At 51.8% G+C, this 14,251-nt stretch overlaps 1 protein-coding gene across 1 annotated transcript in view; it reads left to right on the forward strand.

Moving 5' to 3' along the window:
• The window catches only part of EPHB2 (EPH receptor B2), a 120,575-nt gene extending 107,961 nt beyond the window's left edge, over positions 1–12,614 (forward strand). The window contains exons 9-15 of the mRNA XM_024766711.1: positions 5,847–5,969; positions 6,552–6,799; positions 7,765–7,980; positions 8,753–8,902; positions 9,958–10,151; positions 11,626–11,781; positions 12,333–12,614. Coding sequence (XP_024622479.1) covers positions 5,847–5,969; positions 6,552–6,799; positions 7,765–7,980; positions 8,753–8,902; positions 9,958–10,151; positions 11,626–11,781; positions 12,333–12,441 — 1,196 coding nt within the window. The 3' untranslated portion in view covers positions 12,442–12,614. The remainder of the gene's footprint in view (positions 1–5,846; positions 5,970–6,551; positions 6,800–7,764; positions 7,981–8,752; positions 8,903–9,957; positions 10,152–11,625; positions 11,782–12,332) is intronic.
• Positions 12,615–14,251: the final 1,637 nt, after the last annotated feature.

A 14,251-nucleotide genomic window follows, 5' to 3' on the forward strand; every position in this document is an offset into this window, starting at 1 on the left:
GAGGGAAGAGCATCCCAGGCAGAGGGAATAGCCAGTGCAAAGGCCCTGAGGCTGGAACGTGTCTGGCAGGTTCAGAAACAGCCAGGAAGCTAGTGTGACTGGAGCAGAGTGAGGGGGCAGGAGCAGGAGGTATGAGGGTCCATGACATGCAGATTCTTATCAACCATTGCAGGACGTTGGTTTTCATTCTGAGTGAAATGAGAAGCCTCTGGAAGGGTCTGGGCAAAAGACTGATGTGCTCTGAGTTACAGTTTTCACAGGATTTCTCTGGCTGCCGTGTGGAGAATGGACTGAAGGGGCTGGGCTGTGCCAGGCAAGGACAGAACAGGGGCCGTGAGGTGGCTGCTGGGATAATCCAGGGAAGATATGATGGTGGCTGGACCAGGGTGGCAACGGGGGAGGTGGTGGGAAGGGGTTGGATTCTGACACACTTTGAAAGTAGTGCCACCAGATTTGCTGCAGGATTGGATACAGGGTATGCAAGAAAGAGCAAAGCCAAGGAGTTCTAGATATTAAGCCTCTGGGGAAGACTTAACTTGAAGTAAAAGTTCCTGGGCTTAAAAATCATTTTAGACATAAATGTAAAAATAATTAAACCATTAACATTTCCAGAAGACAATTTAGGTAACTATTTAACTGATATGTGGATGGACAAGCACCTTCTAAGCACAAAAGCAATGGAAGGACCACAAGACAAAGGTGGACAAATTTAACTACACAGAAATAAAAATCCACCTGTATGTTAAAAATAAAATTCATAAATTCCATCACCCCATCCTACTCCCCAAGTAATAAAATCATGATCGTAGATGTAGCTTAAACGTATTGTGTTCTGTGTGCCAAGAACTCTTTTAATGCTTAACGTGTGTTTATTCATTTAATCCTGATAATTTCCCACTTTGAGTATGAGGAAACCAGGACACAGAGAGGTCCCACAGCTGTGCAAGGCAAAAACTAGGGTACAAACCCAGGGTGTCTGGCTCCAGAGCACACACACTTAGCCACGCTGTGCTACCTACACCCTTCTGAGCTAGAATAAGACAGGCTCACATGCTCCGTCACCTGGAACCATTTGGGAGCATCACTATTTAGAGGGTGAGTCAGTAACAAGGAAACAGGTGACAGCAGGGATTTGTTTTCAAAATAGACCCCAGAATAGAACGTGTTGTTCACAGATCAACACATTCTCAAGCTCAAGCTCCTACGCCCTGCATCTGAGCAGGATTTTGTTTTTTGTTTTTTTTCTCAAAGCCCTGCCAGCCCTGTGATCGCATATCCACCAGCAACCCTCTGTGGCTGGGACAGAGGCGGAAGCTGAGGCCCGGGTATGTGTGTGATGGCTCCAAGTCACCCTCACGGGCTCATGTTTTCCATCGTTCAGCAGGTGCTGAATGAGTACCGAGGGCTATGGTGCCTGGATGTGGAGCCGGGGGGACTCACCTGGTTTCTCAGCCATACTCTGCTACTGGCCAGCTAGGTGACCTTGGGGAAGCCATCAAACCTCTCTGAGCCTTGGCATCTTTATATGGGAAGCAGTAGGAATGATACTTTCACAGAGTTATGAGGATTAAGGGATTTAATGGATATTAAAGTGCTTTGTAATAATAATATTTAACAATAGCCAACTCTTCATGATAACAGTTAACAATTATTCAGTGCTTCCTATTTGCCAAATACTGTACAAAGCCCTTTAAAAAGATTCTCATTTAACCTTTGCAACCCCCTTACAAGGTAGGGGATTTGTTTATTTATTATCTCCATTTTGTAGATGAAAGAAGTGAGGCACAGAGAGGTTAAGTAACTTGCCAGAGTTCACACAGCCAGATCAATACAGTGGTTGATCTTGAATTCAAACCCATAAAGCAGCTTATCTGTGACCATTATTACTGGCAGATCCAGGATTCAAATCCAGGTCTCTGGATGCCTGGATCCTCCTTCCCTCATCCTGAATTTCCCATGTGGGTTCAGGATGGCAGTTGGTGACCCTGACAGTCATAAATCATCCAAGAGTCCAATGTTTTCTGAAGACTCTTGCCTGCAGGGGTCCTCATCCAACTTCAGTTCAGCAAATGCCCCTCCCGGGAGCATTTGGCCTTGTGCAAGGCTCTGGCCACAAGGAGCTCACATTCTATCCCAAGACACAGGCTGGGGAAGCACCCAGAATAAACTGGTAGCCTGGCAGTTGTAAGTGTAGATTTTGCAGCCTGGATTCAAACAACACTTCTGTCATTTATTAGCTGTGTCCATGTCCCCTTGGACAGGTCATTTAACATTTCTTATACCACAGTTTCTTCATCAAAAATGGGAAGGATAATATTATATTGGACCAAATGAAATTGCCATTTCTGTAGGTCAGAAGCAGTCAAATATTGACAGTTCCATAGAGCTCAGCTTAATAATGCTATTTACCTGGGAAGATTGTTAGGGAGGATTGATTGGGTCGATGCCTATAAAGTACCTAGAAAAGAGTCTCGTATGTGGTAAATCCATGCTAAACTGTGAGCCAATAGTGTTATTAATTTTGGTGAGGCGAAACCAAAGGGTCACCAAAGCAGGGATGGCTGTGCTCAGAGCCGTACATTCAAAAGCGTTTATTAAGCACCTACTTTATACCACCTTCACATATACTCCAGAGGAAACATTCTAGAGCAAGAGCTCACAACTTGGGGTTCACAGACTCCTAGAGCTTCCAGGGCCTGTGAACATTCCAGAATTATATGCTGACTATGGGCATGTGCACATACACGTGAATACTTTGCCAACAAGCAGATTCATAGCTTTCATCAGGCACTCGTGACCCCAAACAGGTGGAGAGAGAAAACCCGGGCATGTCAATGAGTAATGCTGTTATTCTTCCAGCACCCTCTATGTGCCAGGCCCTGGGATTTAGCAAGAACGAGATAGACATGGCTTCTGTCCCTCTGGGGGAGGGAGGGTAAAGCAAGCACTCTCACAGCAGGAGAGTGTTCCAGAAAGGGGTGGCAGGAGGCTGTGGGCCTGTGAATCGGGGAGCCCTGATACAAGGTAGAAAAGCCATACAGACATCCGGGGGAGTGGGTGTGGAGACAGGGCAGCAGGAGCCTGAGGAGAAGGCATTGGCCTCCACTGAAGGGATCCAGGCAGGCTTCACAAGGGAGGTGGCATTTGATCTGGATACAAAGGAGGAAAAGGGTGTTCCAGGTTGAGAGAACCACATGAACAAAAGCATGGAGGCAAGCAATTATGAGGTGTGTCTGGGACCTCTGGGTAAATAATTCCTTGTGCTGGCATATAGAGGAACAAGGGAGCTGTAAGTGGAGCCCCTCACGGAGCACTTGGAATGCCAGGTGAAGGCATGCACCTCTGTCCTGTAAGGGATAGAGAGCCCTCCTGACTAGCACTCCTGACCAAGGCTTGGGATGGCATCTGATTGGTTGGCAGCGCCCAACTAGGCTTTGAGCTCCTGCCGTGCTTCTCCTTAGCTCCCTGAGCTGACCCATTCCTGTCCTTCTTCCCCAGCTGGCCCGGCAGGAAGGGCTTCTGCCAGTTCTACTAGGAGGGAGACTGAAAGTCAGTCGCCAAGAACCACAGGCCAGACACTGAGTCTGGGCAAAAAAGAGAGCATCTCCGGGGAGCTGATGCACCCTCTCTGAGGAGGGCTGACTTGGGGAAGGAGTCACAGCTGAGTACTCCAAGAGGAGGACGCATGGACCAGATCTGGGTGGATTTCCTCCAGAGGCAGTGAACATGGTGATTAAGAGCCCTGGCCCTCAGCTCAATTCTGACAGACCTGGGTTCAAATCCTGGCTGTGTGGCCTTGGGCAGATTACTTGGCCTCTCTGAGCTGCAGTTTTCTCACATGTGAAATGAGAATAACGATCCCTTCCTCCAAGAGTTGATGGGTGGAGAAGATGAGATTATGCATGTAAAGAGCCTGGCACAGTGTCGGGCACAGACAAACAGCTAAGAAAGTGGAAGCTGGTATTATTCTCTTCTATCTCTATCATCTGGATTCTGTCGTCTGACACTCAGTGTCTGTTATGTGCAGAGCGTTGTGCAGTATGCCAGGGAGAAAGGAATGAGAAAAAAACATGCACCATCCCCCTCTTCCCTGGCTCCCACAGCCTAAGATGGTGGTTCTTAACTTCTTTAGGGTCTCAGACTCCTCTGAGTCTGCTAAAAGTTTTGGATCCTATGGCCGGAGAAACACAAATATGCATATGTGTGTATATAAAATTATAAGACAGAAAAATCCAGAAAAAAAATCTATACTCAGGGATAGATTTTTGGAGAACTTTTACTTTCAACAATATATATTTATGTAAATTTTAAACTATTTACAAGGAGCATAAATTACTTTTCTAATTCAAAGAGACAATAATAATAAATGCATTCCATTTCAGCAGCTCCACCAAACCCATCCTGGGACTGCCAAGTGGTTCACAGACCCAAATTAAGAAAACCCTGACCTAAAGGGCTAGACAGACACCCACACAAATAATCCAAAATGAGAATAATGTATTAGAGCAGCGGCTGGCAAGCTTTTCTGTAAAGGGTCAGACAGTAAATATTTTAGGCTCTGCAGGCCTTATGGTCTCTGTTGTAACTGCTCCACTCAGCCACTGTAGTGTGAAAGCAGCCACAGGCAGAGGAATGTGTGTGGCTGTGTTCCAATAAAACTTTATTTATGATACTTTATTACAAAATGGGCAGTGGGCCATTTTGCCAACCCCTGTGTTAGAGGCTCCAGCTCTTGGAATACTGGAATGTCTGAATTAGAGGCTGAGAGTGGTCAACTAACATGTCCAAGATCACACAACTGAGCAGGGCTGTGGCCTCACTCACCAACCAGCCAAGCCTTGCTATGGCCCAGGGACTTCACCTCCCAACTCCCAGAGCTGCGCCTCCAAAGTCACAACTCCTGAAGCCGTGGGAGAATGTGGGCAGGGAGCTGGGGAGCCAGAGGGAGGCCCAGGCTGGGTGAGGGCCAGATGGTCTGGGAAGTGGAAGACTAGTGATCTGGGAGGGGGAATGAGGGATAGATCATCTTTCCCTTCCTTCAAAGCATTTTGCTGACTCAGTGCTGGGGTCAGAATTGGGTCTTTAACATCCAAGTTACAGTCTTCCCTTCTGCATCAAAAAGTAAAAATCCACATCAGATCAGGAATCAACTTCATATGCCCCATGGCCAGCCTCACACTGATCACCAGGGAATTTGAGATCCAGAAAGGTTTAAGACTTGGCTAGCGGGGGGACCTGGGAAGTGGGCCCAGGAGCCATGGGTACTCAGACCCTTGTGAGGCAGCCGTTCCAGTGCCTGGGAGGGCTAAGGCAGCCAGGAAGTCTCCTGAGGGGAGAGGAGGCTTGAATGAGGCCTTGAAAGGCAGGGAGATCTCCTTAGCAGAAGCCCAAGAACATGGTCTGTTGCCTGCTCTTTCTATATTTTTGTTCCAATTCTCTCTCTTCCTTCTTGACTTCCTCTTCCTTTGCACCCCCTGATTGTCTATCACAAGAGTGATAAGCCTATCTATCCTTCCATGCCCACACTCATAACAGGCATTGTTAATCAATCTTGACAGTCTTTTAGCTGCTCCAGGAAGCCACTATTAATCAATTAGAATTGGAACAAAAACTAGAACCTATTTGCTATCCCTGCTGACCTCTCTGTTCCCCTCACCCTTCTACTCAGCTCAGTGCCCATCTGCTCACTGAGACCCAGAGAGGTCAAGTGAAATGCAGGGGCTTGCCCCATTCATACAGGGGCCACATGGGAGTGTACTTCCCTCCACCGAGGGACTGGCTCTCACTTTTCTATCTGTCCACATCTTGTGTCTGCGCACATGACTGAGCCTGGTCTTCTGTCCCAGTGACCCCAGGCATGAAGATCTACATCGACCCTTTCACCTACGAGGACCCCAATGAGGCAGTGCGGGAGTTTGCCAAGGAAATTGACATCTCCTGTGTCAAAATTGAGCAGGTGATCGGAGCAGGTAGGTGACTGGTACCCACTCAGGTACCATGGCCTCAGCCACGGGTCAGGGGACCACCCCAGTGTGTACTCCAGGGATAGAGGGCAGGATGTGGGGCAGGAGCCTCAGAGGACCCTCCAAGGCCTGAAGACTCAGAATACCCAAGGTGGAAGGGCCCTCAAAGTTCGCCCAGTAAAACTACTTCATCACCAGATGAGGAAACAGGACTGGGAAGGAACCTGCACATCACATCAGAGATTGAGCTAAGTCTGGAACCCAGGTCTCTGGACTTAATCTAGTGCTTTGTCCTTCCCACCATTCATCCCAGGTCCCTCGCTCCATCTGCCCAGGTTCCCCTACATCCTTACCCCACACCCAGCCAAATATCACAGGACGGCCATGAAAGGTTTCCTCTTACTCCCAAAGGTGGCTGAGACTCTTCTGGGCCCTTGCATTCTATAAAGGGGTTCTGTGTCTGGGAGGATGAGCTGACCACTGAGGAGGAAAAGCTCCTGCAGGTCCCAGGAGCAGAGGGAACAGGGAGGGAGGTGGCACTTCCACCTGGTAAGTGACATCCTGCCTCTTTTGGTGTGTCTGTCCCAGGGGAGTTTGGTGAGGTATGCAGTGGCCACCTGAAGCTTCCAGGCAAGAGAGAGATCTTTGTAGCCATCAAGACGCTCAAGTCGGGCTATACTGAGAAGCAGCGCCGGGACTTCCTGAGCGAGGCCTCCATCATGGGCCAGTTCGACCACCCCAACGTCATCCACCTGGAGGGTGTTGTCACCAAGAGCACACCTGTGATGATCATCACTGAGTTTATGGAGAATGGCTCCCTGGACTCCTTCCTCCGGGTAAGGGAAGCCAAGAATGGTGGGGCAGGAAAAGGAGTGGTAGACACAGCTTTATACTGTCAGAGCCTGAAAGGGTCTTGGCAAGATCTAGGTCAAGAATGGCTTGCTTTCTGCCACTTTCCATTCCTTTACCCGTGCCAGGCATTGCTAATGAATCCCAGACTCTGTCCCACTAAACCCAGAAGCAATCTCAGAGTCCATCTCAATCCAGGAATTCCTCAATCTGGGAAACCACAGCGAGTTGATCAGAGTTGGCATACAACCTGAAATCTGTTCCCTCCAAGCTCTTAGCCAGCCTTCTCACTATGCACAAGAGAAAACTGAGGCTCTAAGAGAAGTAGAGTTTGCCCAGTGTCACCCAGAGGGTCGAGATGAGAGCCAGGACTGGAGCAAGGTTTCTTGACCCTGAGTCCAGAGTTTTTACCAGATTTGGATTTTCCCAAAGCTGTACAGGGATAGAGTTCGGAGCACAAGGCCAACAGAGGAAAGTTTCTAGGCCCCCCAAGAGATCACAGTCAACCAGCTAGACAAAGAGCACTGACTAGGAATCAGAAGTATGCCATCAGACTAGGTGCTATTTAATAAATATTTATTAAGCACCTAGTACGTGCTAGGCACCTTCCATGCACCTTCTTGTTGAACTCTTGACAGCCCTAGAAGGTGGGTGTTAGTTATCCCCATTTAACACGCAGATGAGGAAACTGAGACTCAGAGAGGTTAGGTCACATGTCCAAGGTTGCACAGCCAGCAAGGGGCAGAGCCAGAGTCAAACCAGCTCCAGAGTCCATGTTCTCTTCACCACCCTGAAACTGGCCTCTCTGAGGTCTCTGAGCATCTGAGTCCTTCCCACCGAGAGCCCAGGCCAGGGCAGCAGGGTCCTGCTCCGGTTTCCCATTCTGAGAATGCTCCAGAGATCTGACTCGTGCCCTTCCATTTACTCTGTGTTTCCTCCACTTCTCCCGAAGCAAAATGATGGGCAGTTCACAGTCATCCAGCTGGTGGGCATGCTGCGGGGCATCGCGGCCGGCATGAAGTACCTGGCAGACATGAACTACGTCCACCGCGACCTGGCTGCCCGCAACATCCTCGTCAACAGCAACCTGGTCTGCAAGGTGTCTGACTTTGGGCTCTCACGCTTTCTGGAGGACGATACCTCAGACCCCACCTACACCAGCGCCCTGGTAAGATGGAGGCAGGGAACAGTGGAGTCACAGGGCCGGGGAGGAGGACGAATATCCATCTCTCCCCGCAATACGTTTTCACCAACGCTTGCCCATGCCGAGCGCTGTGCTGGGCCCTGGAGACGTAGAGACATAAACCATGTGTTCTGCCCTCTTGGAGCTCACAGACTGGTGGACACAGATGTGCAGAGCACCAGAGAGTGACGGGGCTGTGAGTTAGACACCAGCCTTGGGAGGCAGAGGAAGGCTTGCCAAGAAGGAGTGATAGCTGAGCTGAAAGCCAGGTGCCAGTAAAAGTTTGTCAGATGCCGTATTCTCATGGGGAGCTGTGACTGAAACACAGGCTGTCAGGGAAATTGGTGGGCACCCATGCCGGAGAAGTCGGCAGGGCCAGATCGCGGAGACTCTTGACTGCCCCAGCTCAGGACTCTCTCCCGAAAGCTGTTGGGGTTGTTGAAAAGTTTTAAACAGAAAGGAATAAGACACAATCCCTAGCCTCAGAGGTGGTTCAGATGGGACTTAGGGAAAGATTTGCAGAGGGACCTCAAGGACGAGAAGGAGGTTACCAGATGGCAGAGTGGGAGAAGGCACTTCATGCAGAGGGGAAGGCATGTGCAGACGCCTGGAGGCCCAGAGCAGCAAAGGTGAGTCTGGGGGACAGTGAGATACCTCGTGTGATTCTGTGGCACAGGGCACAGGCTGGGGAGCTTTGCGAGCAGAGGGCGTGAAGGTAAGCCTCCCACCCATTAAGCCTCCTCATTCTGTTCCCCAGGGTGGGAAGATCCCCATCCGCTGGACAGCCCCAGAAGCCATCCAGTACCGGAAGTTCACCTCGGCCAGTGACGTCTGGAGCTATGGTATCGTCATGTGGGAGGTGATGTCCTATGGGGAGCGACCCTACTGGGACATGACCAACCAGGACGTAAGTCTCCAAGGGGATGGGCAGAGCCTCTCTGGCCAGCCAGACAGGAGGGGAAGATCCAGAACTTCTGGCCTTTTGCGTGTCTCTCAGGGGAGTGGGAACAAGGTCTCTGAGATCCCAGCCCGATGTTGGTTGATTCAAACGTCTGCACGGGACCCTGGACTCTCCAGGGGACTCAAGAGTAGGAAAGGCGTACCCATCCACAAACCAGCAAATCTTCAGAATGCTGTCACCTGTGGCCAACCCTGAATGAGACCATGTCTGCCCCTCAGGTGTTTACCACCCGTGTGGGAGACAAGACAGTCATTCTGGGAACCAGATGTAGTTATCAGGTGCTATGTATGATCAGGTACTAAAGTGGAGGAGGCAGGTGTCCAGCCCTGTAGGTGTTGGAGCAAGGGCAGTGTGGGCAAGATGAGCCAGGAAGTCTTCACAGACAGGTGGGACTCACACAGTAGTGGGACTTGGAGACACGAGGGCTTCCAATGGAAAGAACAGCCTGTGCAAAGGCCCAGAAGTGGGATGATGAGGGGTCGTGTCGGGGAGCATGGAGAGGAAAGTTGATCCGAGAGGTCGATGAGGTTCAGTGATGGGGTGTTTGAAAATCGATCCGAGCAATTCTGATCCGCTGCAACGCCAGAACAGGGAATGCTTGAGCAGGGAAGGTACCCACAGTCAAGCTGGGGAAGATGAATTTGGCCCTGGGGGCAGGAGAGTTTGGAGAGGTGTTTGGGCTCTTTTCCCTGACAGAAGAGCCAGGTGGGGTTGCCCACAGGAGGGTCAGCCCGGTGGACCCTGAGGCAGAGGGTATCTCAGGGTGCTGGGTGGGTGAGTGAGGGGAGCAGAACACCCAGCTGCCAGGCCAGACCGAGGCCACAGATGGTGGGAACCCAGGTGAGGCACATACTGGGGCTGCCTCCAGGAAGCGGAGGTAGTTGCCACGGCAACCAAGCAAGTCTGTCGTGCCATGTACTGGGGGCAAGACGGGCCAGGCCAGAGGGCAGATGCTCTTACCTCACCCAGCCAGCCCCACCCGGCCCCTGTGTTGTCCCCAGGTAATCAATGCCATAGAGCAGGACTATCGGCTGCCACCGCCCATGGACTGCCCAAGCGCGCTGCACCAGCTCATGCTGGACTGCTGGCAGAAGGACCGCAACCACCGGCCCAAGTTCGGCCAGATCGTCAACACGCTGGACAAGATGATCCGCAACCCTAACAGCCTCAAAGCCATGGCGCCCCTCTCTTCCGGGTACCGCCTTACCTGTCCCGCCCCTTTTCCCGTCTGCCCTGGCCCCGCCCCCTCTGGTAAAGCTGAATTGGGATGGGGAAGGGCAGCGCTAGTGTTTGTTGGAAAGATGACTACCTTGGGGTGCAGAGTGCAGGACACAGACTATCCTGAGAAGGAGAAGGAAGCCCAGTCTGGTAGAGGAAGCATCTTTTAAAGCATGGTCGGAGAGGACAGCTTTTAAGAGAAATCGTCAGAATCTTGGTGAATAGATTTACTCCTCACTCAGTTTCCTCCTCCACACTTAAACCTGGACCCTCCGACTCGCATTTGCAACCTCCTCGACATGGCCAGGCTCACACACACACGCATGTACACACATAAATATAGTCCCGTACGTGTACGTGAACGTACAGCTGGGCACAAACGCTCATGCTTGCACTCACACACAGTCTCACACACATGGAGACACCCATTCTCAGGCTCTCACACCTACACACATCCACAGGTCCCTGAACACACACGTTCAGAAGTACATACTCACCACACAAACACGTGCACGCACGCCCCACACTCGAGTTGCCATCCTTATATCAGAGAGACTGGCTCAGGAGGTGCGCTAGCTCCAGTGATCCCGGAGCTTTCCTTCTCCCACTGGTCCCAGGGTGCCCTCCATCAGGTCTGCAACCACAACTGCCTTGCCCGGGCAGCTTCAACAGGCCAGCCCTGGCCCTGCACACTCTTACACTTCAGGACTCTTGATCACACAAGGTTTCTGAGTGGCATCCGGCTAGATGTCCTTGGGGTCCAGGGCTGGCTGTGGCCAGAGACTCTCTGGGCCCAGGTCCTTCACCTGCCGAGTTCTTAGGGCCAAGAGATTTTCGTGTTTGCCTCTGCCCATCCCTCCTCACCATGACCCTGCATCAGCCATTCCTGATTCTTCGGATAAAAATCACTCTGAGCTTTTAGCCTGAGGGTCACTTCACACCTCGCCTGCCAGGAAGTCATTCCCACTAGCCCCACCAGCTCTGTCTGGACTTTGGAGAGGCAGTCCACAAGATCAGCTTCCTGTAGCACAACCACGGTAGAGAAGGACAGAATGGCATCAGGGGAGGAAACAGCAAATAATCAGCACAGTTAGTCCAGCTGAAATCCCTCCTCCTCAAAAGAAGAAGCATGGAGAAGCATCTCCCGCCTCACCACTGTGGTCCAGCCTCTCCGCAGTCCCTGTAGAGGCTTCCCTAGACTTTCCAGGTAACCCCAGCTTTGAGTCCTGCACACACTCACTCTCGCCTACTCACACATATATGTGTGCACATTTACGTGAGTTCAAACTCCTGCTCTCACTCAGAAATGCTCACATACATACACACCCACCTGCGTTCACACACGTGGATGCACGTGTGCAGGTACGCACATAGCCTGCAAGTGTAGTGCTTACCTTCACCCCCAGGTCAGCATGTGCCCTGACCGTCCCCATTGCCCACCCCACCCCCAGAATCAACCTGCCGCTGCTGGACCGCACGATCCCCGACTACACCAGCTTTAACACAGTGGACGAGTGGCTGGAGGCCATCAAGATGGGGCAGTACAAGGAGAGCTTCGCCAATGCCGGCTTCACCTCCTTCGATGTCGTGTCGCAGATGATGATGGAGTAAGTGCCCAGCCGCTTCCACCCACTGCCATTAGCCCCCCTCCCCACCCATCCCACCACGCGGGGGGGGCTCTGGAAAGTGAGGAATAGACAGTGTCCCAGCAGGGATATGGGGGACCAAGGGGCAAGATGGCCAACACGGACTCACATTCATATCGACACCCAGGTCTCCTGCCACCCACTGTCTGCGACCTTGGGCAAATCACAGAACCCTTCTTAGCCCCAGTTTTCTCTTCTGTAAACTGGGGAGTGGTAGGAAGATGAAAGGAGATATAAAGTGAATGACTGGGTACTTAGTAAATGCAGGTTCCCTTCTCCTCCCCCGAAGCAGAGGAGACACATGTACCTAGGCACCCTGATTCCTAATCACAGGCTCCTCCCATCTCAACATTCACTTACTCCAGCTCCAGACGCCCACCCATTCCCCCAGGTCTTTCACCCCCTCCCTTGCCCTCTCCAGCAGAAAACCCCTGGAAAAGCCCAGGCAGCTCTACCTGGAAAGAGTCCCTCTACCCCCGCATTTCCCTAACACATGTGCTTCTCTCCCAAAGGGACATTCTCCGGGTTGGGGTCACCTTGGCTGGTCACCAGAAAAAAATCCTGAACAGTATCCAGGTGATGCGGGCACAGATGAACCAGATCCAGTCTGTGGAGGTTTGACGTTCACCTGCCTCGGCTCACCTCTTCCTCCAGGCCCCGCCCCCTCCGCCCCACATGCTGGCCCCCGGTTCTTCGTCCACCGCAGGGTCAGCCACCTGCCAGGAGGCCACGGGCAACAGGAAGAACCAAGCAGCGCTCCAGCCATGAGACGTCACCAAGAACAACACGTGCAACTTCAGATGATGGAAAAAAGGGAATGGGGACAAAAGAAAATAGATCCCGGGAGGGGGCGGGAAATACAAGGAATAGTTTTTAAAGAGGATTCTCATAAGGAAAGCGATCATTGTTCTTGGAGGAAAAAAAGGGCTTGGGAGATTCATGCAGTTTGTCCAATCGGAGATCAAAAGCAGTTTCTCTCCAACTCCCTCTAGGAAGGTGACCTGGCCGGAGCCAAGAAACACTTTCAGGAACACAAATGTGAAGGGGAGAGACAGGGGCCACACTTCTCTCCCGTCCCCGGGGCTGCTCTTCCAGGTCTCACTCAACAGCCATGCGCCAGGCGGATGAGCGGGCGATGGGCAACCAACCCCGGAGCCGCTCTTGGAAAATCCAGTCCCGCTGCCTCTGGGCAAACAGAAGAATTTTTCTGTCTCTGGAGAATATTCTAGAAACTCCAATGAAAGAGACTTCTTTCTCCTGTCAGCTCCCGGGGCTGAAAAGGGACTTTTGTCCTCCTGGGTCAGGGAGAACGTGGGGACGCCAGAAAGGTCAGCCTTCCTGAGGTTGACTGTCCCCCTCCCCCCGGTCTGCAGCTCATGTCCACGTCATGCACACAGCTCGGCGGCCATGGCCCAGCTGGGCACCCGCTCCTGCCGGTCCACACCTGGAGGACTGATGCTGCAATGACTGCCATCAGCTACGACTGCCACTGAGAAGGATTGCTCCTGCATCTGGGTTTGTTTACAGCAATTTGTGGACTCGGGGGTATTTTGGTCAGGGGTGGATTTGGTTTGGGGGGTTGGGGTTTGTTGGTTGGTTTTTTTTTTATGACAATGAAGTGACACTTTGACATTTCCTACCTTTTGAGGACTTGATCCTTCTCCAGGAAGAAGGTGCTTTCTGCTTACTGACTTAGGCAATACACCAAGGGCGAGATTTTATATGCACATTTCTGGATTTTTTATATGGTTTTCACTGACACCCTTCCCTCCTCCCCCCTGCATAGAGTTCCCACCTGCTGCCAGGCCTCACCAAAGCCGACTGCCACGGGGCCATCTGGGCCATTCAGAGACTGAGTGAGATTTGGGTGGAGGGTGGGGGCCAAGGTGGAGGAGCACCCCACCCCAGGACTGTTTCTGAAAGCAACAGATTGAGGAGGAGGCTGCAGGGTCAGAAGCCTCTGCCCACATCTCCATCTCCTGTCCCAGTCTATCCAGTACTTCCCAGGCAAATAGGCCCCTTCAAGGTTCCTGAGTGCCCTCGGATGGCCAGAACCCAGTTTTGTCTCTGGGAGCCTAAACCAGGCTGCATCCGAGGCCAGGACCCAGGTCATTCACTGTGATATCCCAGCCCTCCAGAGCATCACCCTCAGACCATGTGCAGGCGTGCTCCTCTCCTCCCCTTGCAAAAAGCATGTGATTTCTCTCCCACCTCCTTCCCTCCACCAGACCTTTGCCCAGGTCTGAAAGTCTTGGCCGTGGGAAAATAATCAGCCAAGTGGTCTGGCCACAGGCTCTCTCCTATGAGCAAATGCAGCTACCTGAGCAGAACAATCGGTTAGTGAACTGAATGGAAATAAACACTTTAGTTAGAAAATGACCCCTGTTCTCTGTCAGTTCCCACAGAGACCCTGGCACCTTTGGGACATGTC

The sequence above is a fragment of the Neophocaena asiaeorientalis genome, unplaced genomic scaffold (assembly GCF_003031525.2).
Source record: "Neophocaena asiaeorientalis asiaeorientalis breed wild unplaced genomic scaffold, Neophocaena_asiaeorientalis_V1.1 scaffold79, whole genome shotgun sequence".
Classification (NCBI taxonomy): Eukaryota; Metazoa; Chordata; class Mammalia; order Artiodactyla; family Phocoenidae; genus Neophocaena; species Neophocaena asiaeorientalis.